This window comes from Manis pentadactyla, chromosome 15 (genome assembly GCF_030020395.1).
Source record: "Manis pentadactyla isolate mManPen7 chromosome 15, mManPen7.hap1, whole genome shotgun sequence".
NCBI classification, from domain to species: Eukaryota; Metazoa; Chordata; class Mammalia; order Pholidota; family Manidae; genus Manis; species Manis pentadactyla.
Window position 1 is genome coordinate 63,565,818 of NC_080033.1, and position 19,792 is coordinate 63,585,609.

Below are 19,792 nucleotides of genomic sequence, written 5' to 3' on the forward strand. Positions count from 1 at the left end.
GATGTGGTGGGGAGAGAGGAGGCAACCTGGTCGCGGGAGGCGTCCTCCAGGCCCAGGCATTCATCTCTGTCCATTTCAAGGCGCCCAGCCCGCGCCGTATATAACCGAGTAGTGCGCCCACCGCGGAGAAGACGGCGTCCTCCCTGCGCGTTTTAGTCACGAGTCTCGGGCCACCTATGGACTCTGGGGCTGCGATCCAAAGCCCGACCTGGGACTGGTTCAGGAGCTGGAGTTGCGGCTTCCGGCGGGCATGGAAGAGAGGTGGGGTGCGGGGGTTGGGCAAGTAGGGCGCGGCTCTTGCCAGGTTTACGGCGGAGGCTGTGGCCCTCGCGCGGCTCGCGGAGGTTGCAGCCATTGCACCGCCGAGCATCCCACATTCAACAGGAGGACCCCGCGGGAGGCGAGCCCGGAGCCCCGCGCCGCAGCCGCCGCAGCCCGTGCGCCCCGCGACTCCGCGCACCATGGCCAAGGAAGGCGTGGAGAAGGCGGAGGAGACAGAGCAAATGATCGAGAAGGAGGCAGGCAAGGAGCCGGCGGAGGGCGGCGGCGGCGGCTCTCACCGCCTCGGGGACGCCCAGGAGATGCGCGCTGTGGTGCTGGCCGGCTTCGGGGGGCTCAACAAGCTGCGGGTCACCAGGAAGGCCATGCCCGAGCCGCAGGACGGAGAGCTCAAGATCCGCGTCAAAGCCTGGTCCAGTATCCGCGCCTTACTTGCTTGCTCGGTTTTCTGCGCGTTCGGTGCCCGGGGTGGGGGTGAAGGTGGGGGTGGGGGGTTGGCAGCGCAGCGGCGGGCACGCTGCCCCGGGAGGGGCCTGGGGGCGCGCCCCCTTCCGCTCCCTCTGGGAGTCTCAGTCTCCCCGCGGCCCGTGCTGCGCGGAGGATGCTGAGAGCAGGCAGTCGCCTCCCCAAGCCGGATCTGGGGGGCACCGGGGGGGAACGAGCTCCTGCGCGCGGAGGAGAGCGGTGGGCGGTGGCGCCCGGCGCTCCAGGTCTGGAAGGTTGCGCCGACGGAGCGTTCGGTGGGGTAGGAGAGCTCAGCTGCCAGAAGAGGGGGGTCTGACCATAACATGGTTAAAAAATCCTAACTGTCGGCCTCCTGCGTACGGACGTCGTTTTTAGAGTTTTCTGTGTGTAATCTTTTTTAATACTTCCTGGGACCCAGTGAGTTAGGTACCACCGTTATCCCTGTTACAGGCGATGGAAGCAGGGCCGAGAGAGAGCCCTCTGCCCACGATCCCGCCGCCGCCACTAAGTGGCATGGCCAGGAGTTGGTCCTGGATCTTTGTAAGGCCGGGGACGGAGTGCAGGGCTGGGGAGGCTGTACCTCCTCCCCGCTCCTGCACACTTAACTCCAGGTGGCCCTGTGTGGGGACAGGGTGGCCGTACCAAGCATCCGAGCCTGCGGAGGGGTGAGGCCAAGGCTCCCTCTTCCCCACTAACATCTTCTGGGTTTCTCCCAAGAGGACAAACAAAAACGAACAAAACAAGGATAATCTTTTCAGAACTCCTGCTACCATCTCAGAAGGAGCTCATGCCCAGCTGGGATTCCTCTGGAGTGTTTCAGTCTCTGTGTGTGCTGTCACTATATGATCATTTCCCTGAAGTTCTAGGGAGGGAGGGCTCACCCCCGGGGTTCACTGGACCCCGCACTGAGTTCTGCATCCAGCAGCCCAGGGAGCTCCTATGGGGGACTTGCTGTTAGCAGTGAGACGGGCCTATCCTTATCTCCGTGTTTTAAAGCCCCCAACAGACTCTGCTCCCTAATGCAGCAGCCAGATCACCAGTTCCCAGGTTAGACCTCCACCCCCCAAACCTGGAATCTGGGAATGTATCTAGAGGCAAGAAGAAATGCAAGGAGATCCCCTCCTCTTTCCAGCAAGAGCAGGTGCACGTTTGATTTGCCAGACTGCAAGGCAGCTGGCGAGAGAGAGGCAGGCGCTGATCTCTGGCCGGCTCCTCATGTACATGGCTGGTCAGCTTGGACTCGAAACAGACCCTTGAGCCTCTCCCTGGGGAATTCAGGTTAAGGGAAGAGGCTTTTGAAAACTAGGGGATCCTATACGGTTCTGTTGTTTTAATAGAAACAAACTTGTGGAACCAAACTGACCCCAGAAGGCAGAGCTCACACCTGCCCTTTTCACCAATAAATCCCCAATGCCCAGCACAGTTCTTGGCACATGAAATGTCCTAAACAAATGATTGCTGAATGAATGGACTGAGGGAAGATGCTTGGGAGGGGATTGTGGAGTCATTATTTTTCTTCACTCACTGGTGGAAGAATGTTTGCTTAGATAAATTAAACCATGTATTGATAATTCTCCTTATATATAAAATATATATAGTTTGACATATCCTTATATAGAGATATATAAAGCCCTCCATTCAAATTGAGGATTGGATTCTGGGGCTCCATCAGAGTGTATATTCAGAGAATAAAAGTGTTGAAGCTACTTTTTAAAGAAAAGAGTGTCATTTGTATTGTGGATAGGTCTGGGTTCTCCAGCCTTATGTTAACTGCATAAATACCAATAGGAGCTGAAGCATTTTGAAGTAATAAATGTCAAGATGAAGGCCAGGAGATGGATTTTTCAAAGCCAGACACATAAGCCTTCATAGGAGCTATACACACACATGCACACACCCAATGGAATCACTGCAGACACTCCACCCTGGTTGTTCAGAAAGCAAACCAGGCATGGGAAAGCATTTGGAATATGGTATTGCAAAGGGCTCAGACTGATTTTCATTTCTCCAACCTGGAAGCAGAGTTAATTGGTTTTTGCAAGAAGAGATTGGAATAGGTTTGTGAAGATTGCTCGCTGGGCCCTTCCTCCTCCACTGGGCTGAGACTGGCTGGCCAGAGGTGCCCATTGATTGTCAGTGTAGCCTTGGGAGCCAGCATGACTCATTCCATATTTTTATGCATCAGCTGATAGCCTCCTGGATAAAGGTCTCCCTTTTATCTGCTCTCTCTTTTTTAATGGAAACCTTTTATCATCAAATAGAATATGTTTTGCTTGGGAATAAAGCAGAGTCCAACTGAACTAGTATCATTCTGACCTGGAATGAGGGTTCAACATGGTTACTCTATAAACTTTATAGAAATGGAAGAGGCAGGGGGAAATACATATTTTATCTCATTTCCCCCCTTTCATTTATGGCCCAATGAGGTAAGTGTTATGGCATAGCAAATTGAGGCTTGGAGATGCTGACTAATTTCCCAAAAACATCACACAGATAGTAGAGTTCAGATGTGAGTCCTGTTCTGTCTCTCCTTAAAGCTCTGCAGTTTTCCTTTTATTCAATTTTATTTTCCTCCATGGAAAAGCCATAAGAATGTCATTTACCTCTCTGGACCTGTGGCATGTAAACCTGCTTTCCTTCTTTTCTTCAATGAATACGGCTCCTTTGATCTTTTTGTGCTGACTTAGGGAAACATTCCCTGGCTATTCCCTAAGTAATATGACTTCCCCCCAAACGTGGAGACATGATGGTCAAATGCAGCTCAAGACGGACCACTGTGAAGCATGTGGGGCGGAGGGTATAGCAGAGTCTTCTGTCTAAATTGTTCCAAGAGCATCAGCTTTGATGGGGGAACCATCAGACCCATTTCACCAACCATTCATTGAACAATTTATACAGCAAATGATTTAAGTGGCCTTTGGAGAAAAATGGAGCTGGATGTCAGCCCAAGCCCCACCACTTTCTATTGGTATAACCACGGTGGACATCACTCTTTACCTCTGCAAGCTTTCTGTGCCTCAATTACAAAGTGGGGACAATAGGATGAAGCTCTTGGTGTTGAGGGGATCAGATGCAAGGGAGAGACTGGCACTAAGTGGCTGCTGTGGCTTCTTGTATTTATGCCTCTATGACACATTTTAATCATATATATGCTATAGGCACTATCATGTCACTCTGCTTAGTGGTGAAGAGTGAGACCTTCAAGGCATGAGTCCCAGCTCTGCCACTTGCTAATGGGATGTCTTGGGTCTGGTCCCCAGGAAGCAGAGCCTGAGACAGCAATGCTTTTTTAGGGGGGTGCTTTTAGAAGAATGGGGGCATGGGAAGCAGGACAGGGCAGGGAAGGAGCTCAACAAGGATGTGGTCTCAGCTGGGTCCCACCAGGAGTCCTGGAGCATGAATTGTACCACAGAGTCAATCCGACCTCCAAGTAATGTGGGGAGCCTTTTGTGCTCCTGTACCCCGCTCCCAGTTATGGGCTGTGGGCTGCCTCCTGAGAGGGGGCCTGGAGCCTCTCAAGTGGAAATGGCTTCTGTTTGACAGACAACAGTTCCCCTTGGAAGGAGACCAGCGGGGAGGCAAGGGGACCACTCTGAGCCTCGAGTGGCCAGCACTACAAGCAGCTGGAAGATGGGTGCACTGTCCAGGGAAAGGGATCTGAGTGAGGCACAGTTAGCGTCCCTGTGACCTTGAACGTGCCGCTTACTCCTCTAAACCTCAGTTTCCTGGTCTATAAAATGGCGATAATAATAGCACCTCCCTTCAGAGTGTGGTAATGGAGTTTAAATGAGATACAGACGTAAAGATCTTTTCGGTGATGCCTGGCTCCTAGTCAAAATGATAGCTATTGCTATTTCAACTATTACTCTTAGTTTCTGTAGGCTCTCTGTAGGTTCCCCTTCAAACTGGAACTCTTTTGACAGTGCAGGGGCATTCCCCCAGGACAGCAGCAGGAAAGGGGACTGTTCTAGGCAAACCAGGGTAGGTGGTTCCCCTAACCTTAAGGGTCAGTCTTCGGCCTTTGCCACCAGCAGTCTTATCACAGTGGAGCTTGTCTGGGACAGGAACTGGCAGGATTTGAGGCTGAGGCTCCCAGGCTGGGATGCAGGACTGTATTTAAGTGGCCATTAACAAGCCTTGCCTGTTTTGTGGCTCAAATTGGCTTGTGGAAAGGCACTAATGGATTGGGGACATTTATTTTCCCGGACTGATTTACAGCAAGAGGCCACGTGAAACTGCTGGAATAAGGGCAATGAGATGAAAAATGGTTCCAGCCAGCTCTAGCTCCATTGGTTGACCTGAAAATGGGCTGAGGGCAAGCCACACTAGAAGAAAGCCAACAGATGGTGGAATTCTAATCTATCATGAGGGCAAAGGGCACTGGGGATGGGGGAGGGAACTAATATTTGTTGAGCACTCGTTACGAGCGAGGAACAGAGTTGTCTGATTTATATACTTTGTTTCATTTTTATCCTCATGGCAACTCAACAAGATCATTATTACTGCCTCCATTTTAAGGATGAGGAAACTGACGTTCAGAGACATGTCAAGATCACAGACTGCTAAGGGGAAGAGTAAAAATCCAAGCCTGACTCGTTCCTGGACTCTTCACAATTGGGAGTCAGAATGTCAGAAAGACAGAGTGACAAAGGCATAAAAGAGTGAGAGGACAGAGGGACACAGTCAGACAAAGACTGGAATCAGGAATACAGAGAAATCATGAATGCATCGGGTTGATTTGAAGTATAAGTGATAAGACTCAAAATTGCACAGTGCCATCTTGCCCACCAGAAATGGCCATTGTCTGTGAACCTTGTCCACTTCCCCTCCATTTCGGATGTATGGGACCCTTTGGGGATCCACCTAGGATCAGTTGCTTTGACTGTTGACCCAGAATAGCCATGCTGGTTAAACACAATCACCACTGCTTGGATCCACTCAGGCGCCTGGCTTCCTACCTCCTCTGCCCAGAGTGGGCTGACAACTTGAGTGGAGGATGCCCCCAAACAGCACTGCATCAGACTGTCAGTGACACGGTCAGTCCAGTGGAAGATGGCCAGGATGATCCTCCCTGTTCTTATTCACATAAATCAGTGGAGTGCTCGAGCTTAAGAGACACAGATGTTTGTATAAAACTGAGGAACTGCTTGGAGGGTGTCCGATAGCCAAGCCAGGAGCCACTCTCGCAGAGAGATTGGAATAAAATGTTGTAAATCACTCTGGGTTGGATGGAGATATCTGGATTTGATAAGAAAGGATGATTCTCTTCTGAGTCACATAGAGCCCCATTTGGTGATGAGAAGGTGGAGATGCTACATTCCAGGTCTTTCTTATTCATCAAAATTCAGATTTTCCCATTAACTATGTCCTCCCTCGTGTAGTCTGGGGATGGTGACAATGACTGCTCTTTGTCCAACAATGGAATGGACTTCTTGTCTCCCTAGCCATTTGAGGCAGAAAGGAAGCCCAGAATCAGTGATTCTTCTGCTTCATAGAAAGGGAAATACAGAACATTTTATAGGACGTCTGACCTATATAGGTGCCCATCAACAGCAGCCTCATTGTAGCTACACAGACATCAATGTCAGAAACCAATGGCAGATGGAACGACAACTGACAGTCACGCTCACCCGCCCCCCACCTGCTGCATCTTTGCAGCGGCCATGCCTGTTCTCCACGCTCTTCCATTCTCCATCTGACCCTCACACCCTTGAGGTGACCCTCCTTACTTTCTAAGAGAGGAAAATAGGGCCCAGAGATGAAGCACAACAGTGAGAAGCGACAACGATCTGAGTTCAGACCCTGACTCTACTTCACCGTGGCTGTGTGATCTTGAGCAAATAGCACTTTCAATGTGCCCATATCCTCATCGTGGTAATAATAACCACTTTTTGATATTGTTTTGAAGACTAGTGGAGAGTCTATGAAAGTCCTGACTGCTCCGTGTACATAGTGGGTGCTCAATAAAAGTTATTTTACCGAGTCAGTTGGCTGTAAAAGACAAAATGGGGTCTTGGTGTCGTCCTCGGGCACCTTGGCCTGCTGGTCTCTCACCAACCACACTGGCTGGAGCACAGGGTGCTGACTTTGTCGTCTCATTCCCAGCATCAGGGACGGATCTGGACGAATCTACTGCTCTCCTCACACCAGCTCTCTGCATACCCACCCCTGGGTGGCAGCAGGGACTGATGTGATAGCTTCTTGTGCAAACAGTGCAGCCCCTGGAGCCTGCTTCCCTCTCATTCAAAGGAACCCAAACTCCATGACCTTTAGGCACATGTATCCCTGACATTCAGCACTGACAACAGAGCTCACCCCGGCTTGGGGAAACAGCACCCTCATGATCCCAGGTTCCTGGCACTTCTCATACTTAACAGGGATCATTTTGACATCTTAGCATTTGTCATAGAAGAAGAGGTTTAATTAGAAATAGGAAGAGACTTTTCATAGGAAAGGCCAGCAGGCATATAATCTCAAATTAGTCTGATTCCTCTGTGTGTGATCTCACACAGAAAATCGGTTGGAGCCGTAGTATTAAAACGTGTAAATTTAATGTTTGAAGGCCCAGGAGGCAAGACAGATGCTCCAGTGATGGCGGCCTTTTCATCTTTGAACGTGGTGTTTTCTTGGTGAGAGCATGCAGTGAGCTTCTGTCCTCGGTCTCCTGTCAGTGACCCCTGGTCCCTCAGCAAGTGTCATCCCAGCATTGTTCTGGAGCCAGGGGCATGCTGAACAGTGCCTTCACAAAAAGAGTCCCCTTGGCAAGTTCAAGCTTTGGGTCCTCTTATTCTAACTCCTCTAAAATGGCTGAGGTCCCCAGAGCCTGACTCAGGACAATTATCTTCTGTGAGAACGATAATAATTCTTGCCGTGGATGGGTACTGATTAAAGACCCAGACTGCGTGGGAGGCAGTACACTCTCTGGTTATAAAGCACTTAAAGTGTGAAGTGACACAGACCTGGATTCAAATTTAGCAACCTATATCCCACCTCAGGAAAATGACTTAGTCTTTTGAACCCCCCATTTGCTCACCTGTACTATAGGGTAAATGTTTTCGTGTGAGGATAAAAAGATAATGCATCGAAAGTAAATGCATCTGAAGTATCTAACACATTTAATAATTGTTGAATTAATCAACTCTTTGTCATGTAGCATATGTTTAGTACACATTAATGACGGGGAGGAGATGCAAAGAAATGGGACATTAGAAAGTCCCTTCATACTTCATTAAGTTTTCTGGAGTCCCTGTTCAGACTCCACATGTCTCTCACAAAGGGCACAGGACCCTAACATCAAAAGTAGCCCAGACAGAATATGCCCACATGCCATGACATAAACAAGAAGATCTAGATGATTTCCTGACGGAACAAGAGAGGACACAGACTGTGCTCCCACCGTGTGCCAGGAGCTTCCAAAGGAAGACCAGCCACTTCTGCTCTGACTTCTCTTTTCCATCTTTCAGCCACGCTGACCGTCATGATGAGTCTGCTCCTGGCCTTCTGGGTTCTCCCCTCTCCTTCCCCGTCCATCTTTTATTTTGTCTTCCCTCATGAGTTAGTTCCATGTGCTCCTCCTACAATGGGCCTCCTTCTTGAGACTCGCAGAGATGGCAGCCTTTTGCCCCAGCTGCCTTGTGCAAGTTGAGCAAGGCCCAGTGCACAGACAACCTTTTTCTTCCAATTTTCACATATCAAGGGAAGAATCTGACTGGCCCTTTATGGATCACATACCGGCCCCCTGGGTGTCTTTTTGTCTCTGGCCCAAGGGAATGAGGTGCTGTGCTTGGCCACATTTGTGTCGCAGGCCCTCCTACCCTGACCTAGAAGAATGGGGCCTCGTGACTGACAGCCCACCAGGAACACATGCAGAGTGTGTGTGCTGGGGGCAGTGTGTGTGTGTGTGTGTGTGTGTGTGTGTGTGTGTGTGGTGGAGGGGGAGGGTAGAGACTCTAAAAGGAACGGAGAGAAGATACCAGAGGACAGGACAAGAAACCCACTGGACTGATGCAAGTGGGAGCCATCATCACCGACAGGAAACTCTCCTCCTCACCCAGAAAAAGTAAAGAATCAGAGGGGGGCCTGGGGGAGGCAGCTCCATTCCCTAGCCCGGGACCTCATCTCTCAGCACAAACTTATTATATTCAATAACACATATAATATTTTCAACTTTTAAATCTGTTTGTTGATCTTGGAAATTCTACAAACTTCCTGTCTTTTCACGGAAATGATGAATGCCAAGCCTGGTGCTTGGTTAACAGTAGGCCCTAAATAAATGTTTGGGGGATGAGTGAATATACGACCGACTTTCCCTAAAATGCTGGGCGTGCATTTCTGCAGCAGTTGCTATGTCACCTGTAAATATGGCTTCATGCTCCCTCTGTCACCTCAGCTTTCTCTGGCAGGAGGCCTAAGTCCCTCCAGCCGCAGGTCTCATGGTGGGGGACGCGAACGAATACCAAAGGAGGTACGTTTGCAGAGCTTCACCTTTTTTAACACAATCTGTTCTCTTGAAATTAGACGTTCACTTTTTGAACTTTAATAACTGCCTTCCCTGGGCTGGGAAATGTGAGTCTCTGTCTTCTCAAGATGCTCTGTGATTTCTCCCCACTCATTGACACCCACCTCCGTCGAGTGGTGGAGGCCAGGGCTCCTGCAGAGAACCCACCAGTGCTGCTTCCGATGATAGTTATTCCAAGAGCACGTACTCAGGCATTCCTGAAAGGCCTGTACCCCTGGGGGCCCGGGGCCCCACCAGCCTGGAGGTTAAAACGATATTTAACTAAACTGAACTTATTGTGGTAATCATTTCACAGTATCTATACAGTCTATATATCTCAAATCATGATGTTGTAAACCTTAAACTAATGCAGCAGTGTATGTCAATTATATCTCAATAAAATAAAATTGGAAAATAAATAAATAATTCGAATGATTGAAAAAAAACCCAACAATCTTTTAAAACGAACAGTATGTTCATGACTCTGTTCCTACCTTCCTTTGCAGGTATCAGGGCCCCCACCCTTCAATACCTCCCAGAGAGTTGCAAGGGTTTCCTAGAAGGTGTCGCATGGCGCTCAAAAACACAGGTCAGCTGGTTCCCTGTTGGTTCTGAGCTGCTCCTGTCGCCCTGTTCTGCCCTCCTGCCATGCACCGAAGCCACCAGTGTGTTTCCTCATTGCCTGTCCATCCCAGGTGGAGTCTGGCCCCCTGCTGGGGCTGCGGCAACTTCTCCACCCCATACCGGTTATAAAGCAGCCATTGGGACCTTATATATTAATACTTCTACTGTTCAGAGTTAATAATAATGACACTTTTGTCATTAATTATGTATCATCATTATTATCATAATGACCTTTATTGAGGGCTTTGTGTGTGCCACAGGCATGATGTTAAGTGTTTTATAGGAATTTCAGGGACACCAAACATCTCACAGATGAAGATACAGGATCAAAGAGGTGAGGGAACTTTCTGAAGATCCCACAGCTAGCAAGACAGAGAGCTGAGCTGGAGCCAGGGTTTCTCTCTCGAGGGCCTCATCTTCACTCATTTTACACCCACTTGTCATTACCCTGTCTGGAGTTGAAGGACCATCTGAGTCCTAGCAAATACCACAGTCAGAATCAAGCCTTCATTTTGTTCTGCCACAGGCATCTTCATCGGGGCTTATATTCTCCTCCTTGAATTTCCCTTAGGATGAGGTTTTTTCTTTCCCCCAGAAGGCTTACCTGCCCTTCACACAGGTAGGTTCATAGTCGGGCAGCCCCACTAGCCCAGAGTCTGAATTCTACAATGATCTCCAATGAGGCTTTCAAACTGCATGCCACATAGCCCCCTCCACCTCCTCCCAATGCACACACACTTGCTTTTTGAATAGACTATCCATCAAGCTACAGATTTGCTTTAGAAAAAGAAAAAAAAAATCCCTTGTCGAAAGATCAGAACGAACTGCTTTTCATTTATCTATGCTACACCTAGTTCAATCAGCTAGTGGGGGAGTGATTAAACCCACCGTTCCTATGATTGGTCTGAATGATTTTGTAACTGGATTCTCTTCATCCTCCCAGTTAAACTTGCTAAAATTGTTCCGATTGGGGACCTTGTAATAAACTCTGACTCAACATTTTGCAACTGGAACCTGGGATGCATAATGCAGCTAACGACGTGCCCTCCTTTCCCTAACAGCCCATTCAGATGTATCTGGCTTCAGATCCTTCAGATCCTTCTCGGACTGCAATCAGATGGCTGTGCCTCTGGGACTGCCTCTTCCTAGGAAATAAACAGCAAAAGCAGTTTCACCCTCCCACCCCCTGGAGCCCCACCATCTCTGCCCTCAACCTGCCATGCATGTAGGAAAGTTGACTTTCTCCTTTTTCTCTCTTAACATTTTTCTTTCCTTTTCTTATTCGCGTCTCCTTTTGTATGCTTGATGTAGCCAGGCCTGTTGACTCTTGAACAGAAGCCCAACTTCAATATAATAAGAAGCACTGTCAAATTCTGTTGAGTCTTTCAGAAAACACCAAAACTGGACCTTGTGCTACAGAGAACATCATGGAAATTTTCTCTCCCCATTTACATCCCCATCTACATGCCTCCTGCTCTAACTCTCTCCCTGAGCTCTTCAAACTCTCCCAGACTCTCCAACTCTGCCCTTGCTATCTCATCTTTTGCATCGACCTTTGCTCGCCTTCCACCTCTATTCTTTCATCTTCCAGGGGTAGATGTTTGCTCTCCCCGAAGCACAGTCTTCAAGGTCGTTGGTCTTCTCTGTTGTCCTCTGATACCAGTGTACACAAGGCTGCTGCCGTGCATGGCTGAGAGATGGTTCTCCTTAGCAAGAAGGAAAGACAGAGGTTGAATCACTCCTGCTTCCTACTTACACCTTCAGTGGAGGGGTCATTGTGAGACTAGCATGCCCTATGTTGCAATGGGCACTGCAAAGTGGATTTTAAGACAGGACTCTGCCCCCGAGGTGCTCACTGTCTATGGGGGAGAGAGCCCAGTGGTGATTCCAGTATTGCCTTCTTCTTAGGCTAATTGCATTTAAATGTTAATGAACTAAAATCGAAAGTTCAGTTCCCCGGTCACACAAGCCACATTTCAAGTGTGTGGTAACCGCATCTGGCCAGTGGCCGCCCCATCGGATGGTGCAGATACAGAACGCTCCCACGTTGCAGAATGTTCCAGGGGACAATGCTGCTCTAGTCATCACTCCATTTTTCCTATTGAAACAACTGTTTTATGAGAAATTATTTTTATCAGCAGCAATGACTTAGGATTAATGTCATGTGATAGCAAAAATGGACCATTCCTCGGAGGGCACCCTGCCCTCTGGGTCTGCAGTGAGAAGTCAAGCTAAAACTACTTGGCCCTGTCTGATACGGCCTCTCCCCTCCATGGAGAGGGGGCAGGAGGCTGGAGAGGTTAGCAGAACAGGTGCAAAGGGCTACCCATTCCTAAGGGGTATACTCTCCCATGGAGGCCTCCATCCACGATTCCTGCAAGGTGAGGAAACCCTCTCTGTGCTAGCCATGACCTTCGTACCACCTCTTTTTGGGGACTAGTGGCATTACTGAGAGATTTATTTGTTGATCTCTGCATTCTTGGGAAGCAGAGATATCACTGTCATTCTTGTCACCTTGGGGCTGAACCAAGCCCCTGAAACCTTGAAGGATCTGTTGAATGTAAATTGAATTAGACTGAATGTTCTATATCACCAGTCACTGCCAGGCACCTGTTTGAAGACAGTGACTTGGTGAACACTAACAGGGAGCATAGAAATTTTAACCTTTTCGGAAACCTTCTTAGGAATAAATATCTATTCCTCTCCCAGGAGAGGCTGAGAGTAAATAAATAACTCCAGCTCCAAAAACCAAGGGGTTATTCTTGGCATCAAGGGGACCTTGTTTGGGACCCATCGGTAATAGGCTTTTCTGTTTCTATTGAAAACTGACTCTTGATATTTAGCTTCTCAGTGTATCCTTGGCCATTTTGTTCTGTGTTTGAAATACTACTGATGTGTGTTTTGAATACTAATTTGGACAAAGGATATATTTCCTTTCTCAGAGGAAATAAAACAGATTTGCACAACTGTAGCCCCAGCTGTATGCCCTCATCACCAGTCCAGTTGTACGGCTAAAGGGATCTGAGTGGGGTGACAATGGCATGATTTACTTAAGAAATAGAGTGGTAGATTACAAAAAAACACCAGATGTGTCAGAGAACTTCATATGTCTCCTATAGCTGCAGTGGTCTGTTTTTAATAATGGTTAGAGAGGGTAGGAGGGTCATGTGGAGCCCAACACTGAGGGACAATGTCAGGAGAACCTGAGTATCCACAATACGCGCCTTCCCACCTCTGCTGGAGCACAGGTGGCCTCTCTCTCCTGAGGTCCACCCAGGACAATTCTGCTGTTCTTAAGGGAGAGATGCCATTTGAGATTTGCCTAAAAGCTGTCCTGGCCTAGGACAGTGAATGTGTATGTTTGTCTTCCATAGCAGATTTGTATCAGTCTATTCTCTCCGTCTCAAGATAACAAAACGAGTCCTTAAACAAACCCAAAAAGAATCAGGAGCAAGATTTTCTGAGATCAATGCCTATTGTTCTAGGCATTGTCATGTTATCAGCTGAAATGAAGAAACAAAAATGAAAACATCTGGGGAAATGAGGGAATGGCTCAAACATCTGCTTCTCGGCCACATCGTGGATTTGGAGTTGAATGTTTGGGTGAGCACAGGTAGCAGCCGCAAGGCTGGGGCAGGACGAGGAAGGGCACACCTTCTGGTGCTGCTCGGCCCAGAGCAGAGCCTCCCTCCGGGCAGGCCCCTGGCCCTCCTGGGAGCTGGCAGGGCTGCCCTGGAAGCTGGCCGTGCAGCTCAGCAAGCGGCGGGAATTGTACCCCATGCTCTGGGATTCAGCTGTGCTGTCCCTCTCGGCCGGGTCTCCTCTGGCTTCTGGGATCCTGTGCTTCCCACAGACACGTAGAAAGGTCTGAACCACTTTTCTTCGTGGATTTCCCCAAGATTTGCCAATCCTGCATGTATTATGACCATTTGTCTGCCTTTACCCTTCTCTTTTTTCTTTGGCTCTGTCACGTCACTGATGTGTTGATCTCTTCAAGTCCTCCATTTCCCTTTCCTGTCATTCTTTCGGGCCCCAGTTTCAAGATAATCATTCTTTTTTCTGCTTCTCTGAACTATTTATAAGAGCCCGTAAGCCTTTCCTCCTTAAAGACCACCACGCTAAGGGGCTCCGTAAATGTCCACCATCAGTCACAACTGCTCTGTGCCCACAGGGGATTAAAACTCTGAAAAGGAAGATCACACCAGCTCTCTTGTACTGGGTGCTGGGGGTCCACCAACCAGGACCCCCTTTTGGGACCCTAGCACTCATTCTCCCAGCCACCAGGAGTGATGGCTGCGGACGGCTGGCTCTGCAGCCCTCCTGAGGAATTGCCCTCAGCTGAAGGCAGCCTCTTTGCTCAAGGTTGCACCTGCTCCCTGGGGGCAGCTCTTGTCCCATGACTGGCTGATGTCGGGGTATAAAGGCCCAGTCCCCTTGCTGCAATTCATGATGAATTGAGGGACCATCTTAGCTACGGAACTTTCCATGGATAAAATGAGACCCTTTAACTATGACATCGGTGTTCAACTTCTCCTTCTACCCAATTCAGCTTCCCTCACACCAAAACAGGCGCTGTTCCCTACAGAACTCTTTGTCAGACCTCCTGCATGCAAATCTCATCTCAGAGTCTGCTTTCCAGGGAACCTGACCTGTGACACCTTGGTGTGATGGTGATAATGAGGACGGTGGTGGCGGTAGCAACGATAGCTTATGCTCCCTGAGACTTACTGTGTGCAAGGCACTCTATGTTACATGTACTGTCAATGCAATCCACACCAACTCCCCATAGGGTCAATACGTTACTATCCCCTTTATGAGAAGAGAAAACTAAGGCTTGAGGAGATGGAGCAACCCACCTGAGGAAGAGCCAGAGAGCTAGTGCTAAGGATTTAAATTTAACTTTGATGACTGCAGAGAACCATGAGAACAATTCTTTGGGAAAACCTTTCTGGGGGTCATTATTTTGACTGCTTGCTTGTCTGTGTGATTGCACACCTCCCGGTGGTGGTGGGGTGAGCACTCTGCCTGCACTTGTACAAAACCACTTACCACTCTGTAATGTAATCAGCTTTTGTGATTCTGTTTCCCCATGAGAATTTTGAGTCCCCCTTAACTGTGGATATCGGACACTTAGTATATATTCAGCATATAGTAAATGCCCACTGAGACAGATGAGTTGAGAAGTCCCCTTTTTGTAACTGGGAAAACTGAGTGACGGTCTCACAAGAGGAGAGCAAAGTAATTAGCTAAGAGCACAGTCTCTGCCGTCTCACTTCTTGCTTTCACATCTTGGCTTGTGAACATCTATGGTCTTGGTTTTGCTCTCTAAAACGTGGGTAACATGGTTTATCTCTTAGCATTGTTATGGTTGTTGTACACGTTAAATGATAACCATGCTCATAAAACAGTTGATGCCATGCCTGCCATATAGTAAGCACCCTATAAATGTTAGCTTTTACTGAATGTTACAATTACTAGCTACAAATAATTCCTTTTGTCCCTATGCCCTATCATCAGAGAAATTAGAGTGGGGGATTCTGGATATCTGCTAGTGTCCTGGGGTCCCTTCTGTCATAGAGCCCTATGTGAGAATCTTGGAAAAGGTCCTATCTTGGATATTTTTCTTTGTGGAAATACAAAGCTGATTTTGGGCTAATGGAGCAGATTTTCAGCCCTAAAGGCACATGAGAATATGTGCCTGGGCTAAAAGAGATTCCCGGAGCTGGGGCCAGGATGTATACACCATTATCATCCTGACATGCATCCAGAAAGTGATTGTACTAGAAGAAGCTCAATCAGGCAGCACCTCTATGGTCAGGAATTACTGCAATAGGGGAAGGGAAATTGACTGCCATTCCCCACAAAGAGAGAGGCCTCATGGACTTACTGAGTACTTGTCACACTTGAATTCAGTGTCTTGGAGTTGTTTCAGAGAATTGTAAGAGCTCAGGATTTGAAGAAACTTAAAACATGTCACCTAGTCCTATGTTTTAAATCCCTTCTCTGACCTTCACAAATACGCTTAGTAACCAGGAAGGTGAAGCCTACCTATAATTTTTATCAGCAATTTGGACATAGAAGTTAATGGCATGATAACCACATTTTCAGAGGACACAAATCCAGGAGGAAGAAACAATTTTTTGGATGAAAAAATTAGGACCCAAGAGTGAGCCAAACAAATTGGAATGATGAACCTGATCTAATAAGACTACATTTAACAAGGGTAAATATAATCCCTTGGACTAGGATCAAGAAATTCAACTGCTCTAGAGGACAATGAGAGCACTTTTCATTTTCTTATCTATTTAATCATCATCTATTAATTTTTACTTGCCTCATTCCAAAAAGGACTTGAAATAGCTTAAAAAGAAATGATACAGCAACAGTTCTCCAAGTGTGTCCCCAGACCAGCAGCAGCAGGACCTGAAAACTTATTAGAAATGCAAATTCATGCACCTCACCCAGACCCACTAAGTCAGGAGAACTCGGGGATAGGGGCCCCACAATCCGTGTTTTAAAAACCCTCCTATAAATTCTGATGCTTGATAAAGTTTGAGATTCACCATAACAGAGTTTATGATTTAAAAAAATGGAAACTCCAAAGCATTCAGAAAGTTAAGATGAAGTTGAACTTAGAATCACATAGAGAATGAATGCCACAGAGCCCTAGAGCTTGGGAGTCTGAGTGTGTGTGTGTGTGTGTGTGGTGTGTGTGTTGAACTTAGAATCACATAGAGAATGAATGCCACAGAGCCCTAGAGCTTGGGAGTCTGAGTGTGTGTGTGTGTGTGTGTGTGGTGTGTGTGTTGAACTTAGAATCACATAGAGAATGAATGCCACAGAGCCCTAGAGCTTGGGAGTCTGAGTGTGTGTGTGTGTGTGTGTGTGTGTGTGTGTGTGTGTGTGTGTTACAAATTTGGATCCAAGCTTCCTAATAGCCAATGGAAAGAAAGAAATATAATTAGTTTATCCATCGAACTGGGCCTGTAAGACCCCATACAACCAATCTTTGTGCTGAGATTTGAGGAGAAATACTTCTGTCTTTATAAAGAATCAAATGTCTATTGTAACAAATGATATGCTCAAAAATATGCCTTAGGAAGAAACACAGTGGCTTTCTGAATGCCATTTCTTTGGCTGTCTATCTCTCAATGGAATCAGTGATGGGGCAAGACCTGGGATTCCTATTGAGTATGAGTTCAAAATGTGTGCTTCAGCATCAATAGAGGTTAAGCTGCTGTTCATCCTACTGTTCTCTGTATAATGGTCTGGCAATGTTTGGATTCCTATCATCAATACTGACAACTTGAGGAAGGAACAGATGGCAAGAGATCAAAACTCCTTTCCTATGAGCGACCCCTACCCTCCTTTCACCTGGAGAACACCAGACGGGGGATATTCTCCTTCTCTGCGTGTCTGCTTTGCTAAACTCCTTTGGGCCAATTTTGTCTCAAATTAGAAAATCAGTAAATTATAGCTGGGCTGGTTCTTCTGTCATCTTCTGAGTGGTGTCCTTTAATAAATCATTTGCGTCTTCTTTGATATACTTAGTATATGCAAAAGAAACGAACAGGTTCCCAAACCACTGAGTGTCAGTGACAAGAAGACACAGCAGCCTACCACAGTTTGTAGATAACAGAACGACACCCTACCAGTCAAACACTCAAGCCTGGAAGTCAGGTGAAAAGGGCTTGTGTCCCAGAGCAGGAACCTACTATATGGCCTTGGACTGGTACTTCATCTTCTCTAGGTCTAGCCCTCCTCTTGCACAAAATGGAGACTAAAATGGCCCAGACTTTAATACCTAGCATGTAGCATCATCATCACAGCAACAACTTTTGTGGACTCTGGTAGAACATAAAATGAAGACAGCCAAACATTTCTCATGAGACGTTACAAGGCTGACAACCATCACTTAACAGGTAACAGAAAATATAGAGGCCAAGGTGAGCTTGCCTTCCTTTAGCTTCTAGACAAGATCCAAGCAACCCGAGTCAGTGTGTTTCCCCAAGACCATCAAGCATCTCTACCTCTTTGCCCAAGCTTTGATTTGATAATATTTTAAGCAGAGCCACAGGATAAAGGACCACCAGGTGGTGGCCAGAGTATGAGAGCAGGGGAGGGCTGCAGAGACTCAGCCCGGGTCCCGCTGCTCAACGACGGCGGTACAGGAACTGGAACCCATGAGGCCTGCGTCTATTTCCTTTCTCCACTTTTTCTTAACCTTCTTGCTCCTGAATCTTGAAATTACTGATTTTTAGCAACATTTGATTTCCTTGCATCTGACATTTCATAGTGCATGGGATGTACAATAAGCAAGGAGTGTGAAGACCTTGATTCAAATCTCAGCTCCGCCATGTACCTGTTATGTTGTCTTTGACGTCAGATTTCTTATCTAAGGTGTCTCAATATTCACATCTATTGAATGGGAATAATAGTAGCTGTACTTCTGGCCTTTCCAGATTATTACGAGTTTGAGTAAGTGTAAACTGTACTATGTAGTACAAATGCAAGAAAGCATCAGTTTTTAAAGAGATTGTCCCCACATTTCCCTGCATCTGCTATCACATCCCTCATCTGTCAAGCTTTTCAGGGTCCTTTTTTCAAATCTCTGCCTTCCTTCCTTCAGGATGTTGTATCTCAGGAAATATCCTTTATACCTAGCCTTTCAGTAATAATTTAGTATGAGAGGAAAAACAAAAGCCTTATTTACTGAAATCATACCAATCATTGAGAAAAATTAAGTTCCCTAGCAGAACATGGTGTCAAGCACTTTCCAGCACTATTTTCTTGTGCACTGATCCACATAAATATTAGGTAATGTCTGAAGATCACCCACTCTGTAGGTCTGAGTCATCAGGCATAGTCACTACCACCACCCAAAAATGTCTAAATGAACATCAAATTATCCTACAGAATACTGGAAACTATAATTAAGAAGTTTTATAGCTTGATAAGCCCCTGTTTTTTCCTGTTGTGATGGAAAAAAGAAAAGTACTAGGCAGTTACAAGTTTAAGTCCATGGCCTCAACATTCACTGTGTGTATGGCCTTGGACAAATAACTTAGTATCTTTAGACAGTATTATTGGTTTTGTCTGAAAAAAAAAAGACAAAACATGAGATCAATGATGTCTGTTCAGTAGGTGATTTAGGGTTATCGGTTTAGTATTTGTTTTGGTTTTGTATCTTTTGGTTTCACGAGGCAGAGACCACACACGTAACCCAAAGAAAGAGGTTCTCTTATCAAGGTGTGTGTGAAATAACAAAGGAGCTCTTGGAAATGAGAGCTCGGGAGGTGTGCCGGGGCCTGGCCCCACCGGGCACAGAGACTGGACCTTCCCATTCTCAGTAACTCGGCAATGACGTTTGTAAAGTCCACCGCGGTGCAGGCTGTTGGGTTAACTCCACCGCTCTGAATGTCTTTTCTTTCAATTCCCTCACCTACTGGCTCTTCCACTTAACGCTTTCTCAGAGCAAAGGTCAGTAAGTCCCTCTAGCTCAATTATATATTTTGACATCCTTTCTGATACTAGGCCGTTTTCTTGCTGCATGTTTCCCAATTCATAATTTTGAAAGAACACCCAGTTCTTAGATGAGCTCGATTATTTCATAGTAAGGAGTGGGTCCCTGCTGAGATTATGAATGGCCACTCCTCCGGTACTGGGCTCCCTGCTGGTGCTGTCAGCTGTCAAAGAGGTAAATTGTAAACATGGCCCTTGGATGACCCTTTACCAAAGATGGCCAGTAAAGTCCCCATAAAGAGGTCACAGAATGTCTTGTGTCAGCGCTTGGGTTCTTGACATGTTTGAATTTGAATCCTAACTTTGACAAGCAAGTTACCTTGACAACTAAGTTGTGACCTTAAGCAAGTTACTTAATTTTGCAGAGTCTCAGTTTCCTCATCTGAGAAATGGGTGCAATAGTTC

General features: G+C 47.0%; 1 protein-coding gene across 1 annotated transcript in view; it reads left to right on the forward strand.

Annotated features, from left to right (window-relative positions):
* The first annotated feature begins 340 nt into the window (after positions 1–340).
* The window catches only part of VAT1L (vesicle amine transport 1 like), a 136,994-nt gene continuing 117,542 nt past the window's right edge, over positions 341–19,792 (forward strand). Inside the window, exon 1 of the mRNA XM_036909328.2 lies at positions 341–691. Coding sequence (XP_036765223.2) covers positions 462–691 — 230 coding nt within the window. The 5' untranslated portion in view covers positions 341–461. The remainder of the gene's footprint in view (positions 692–19,792) is intronic.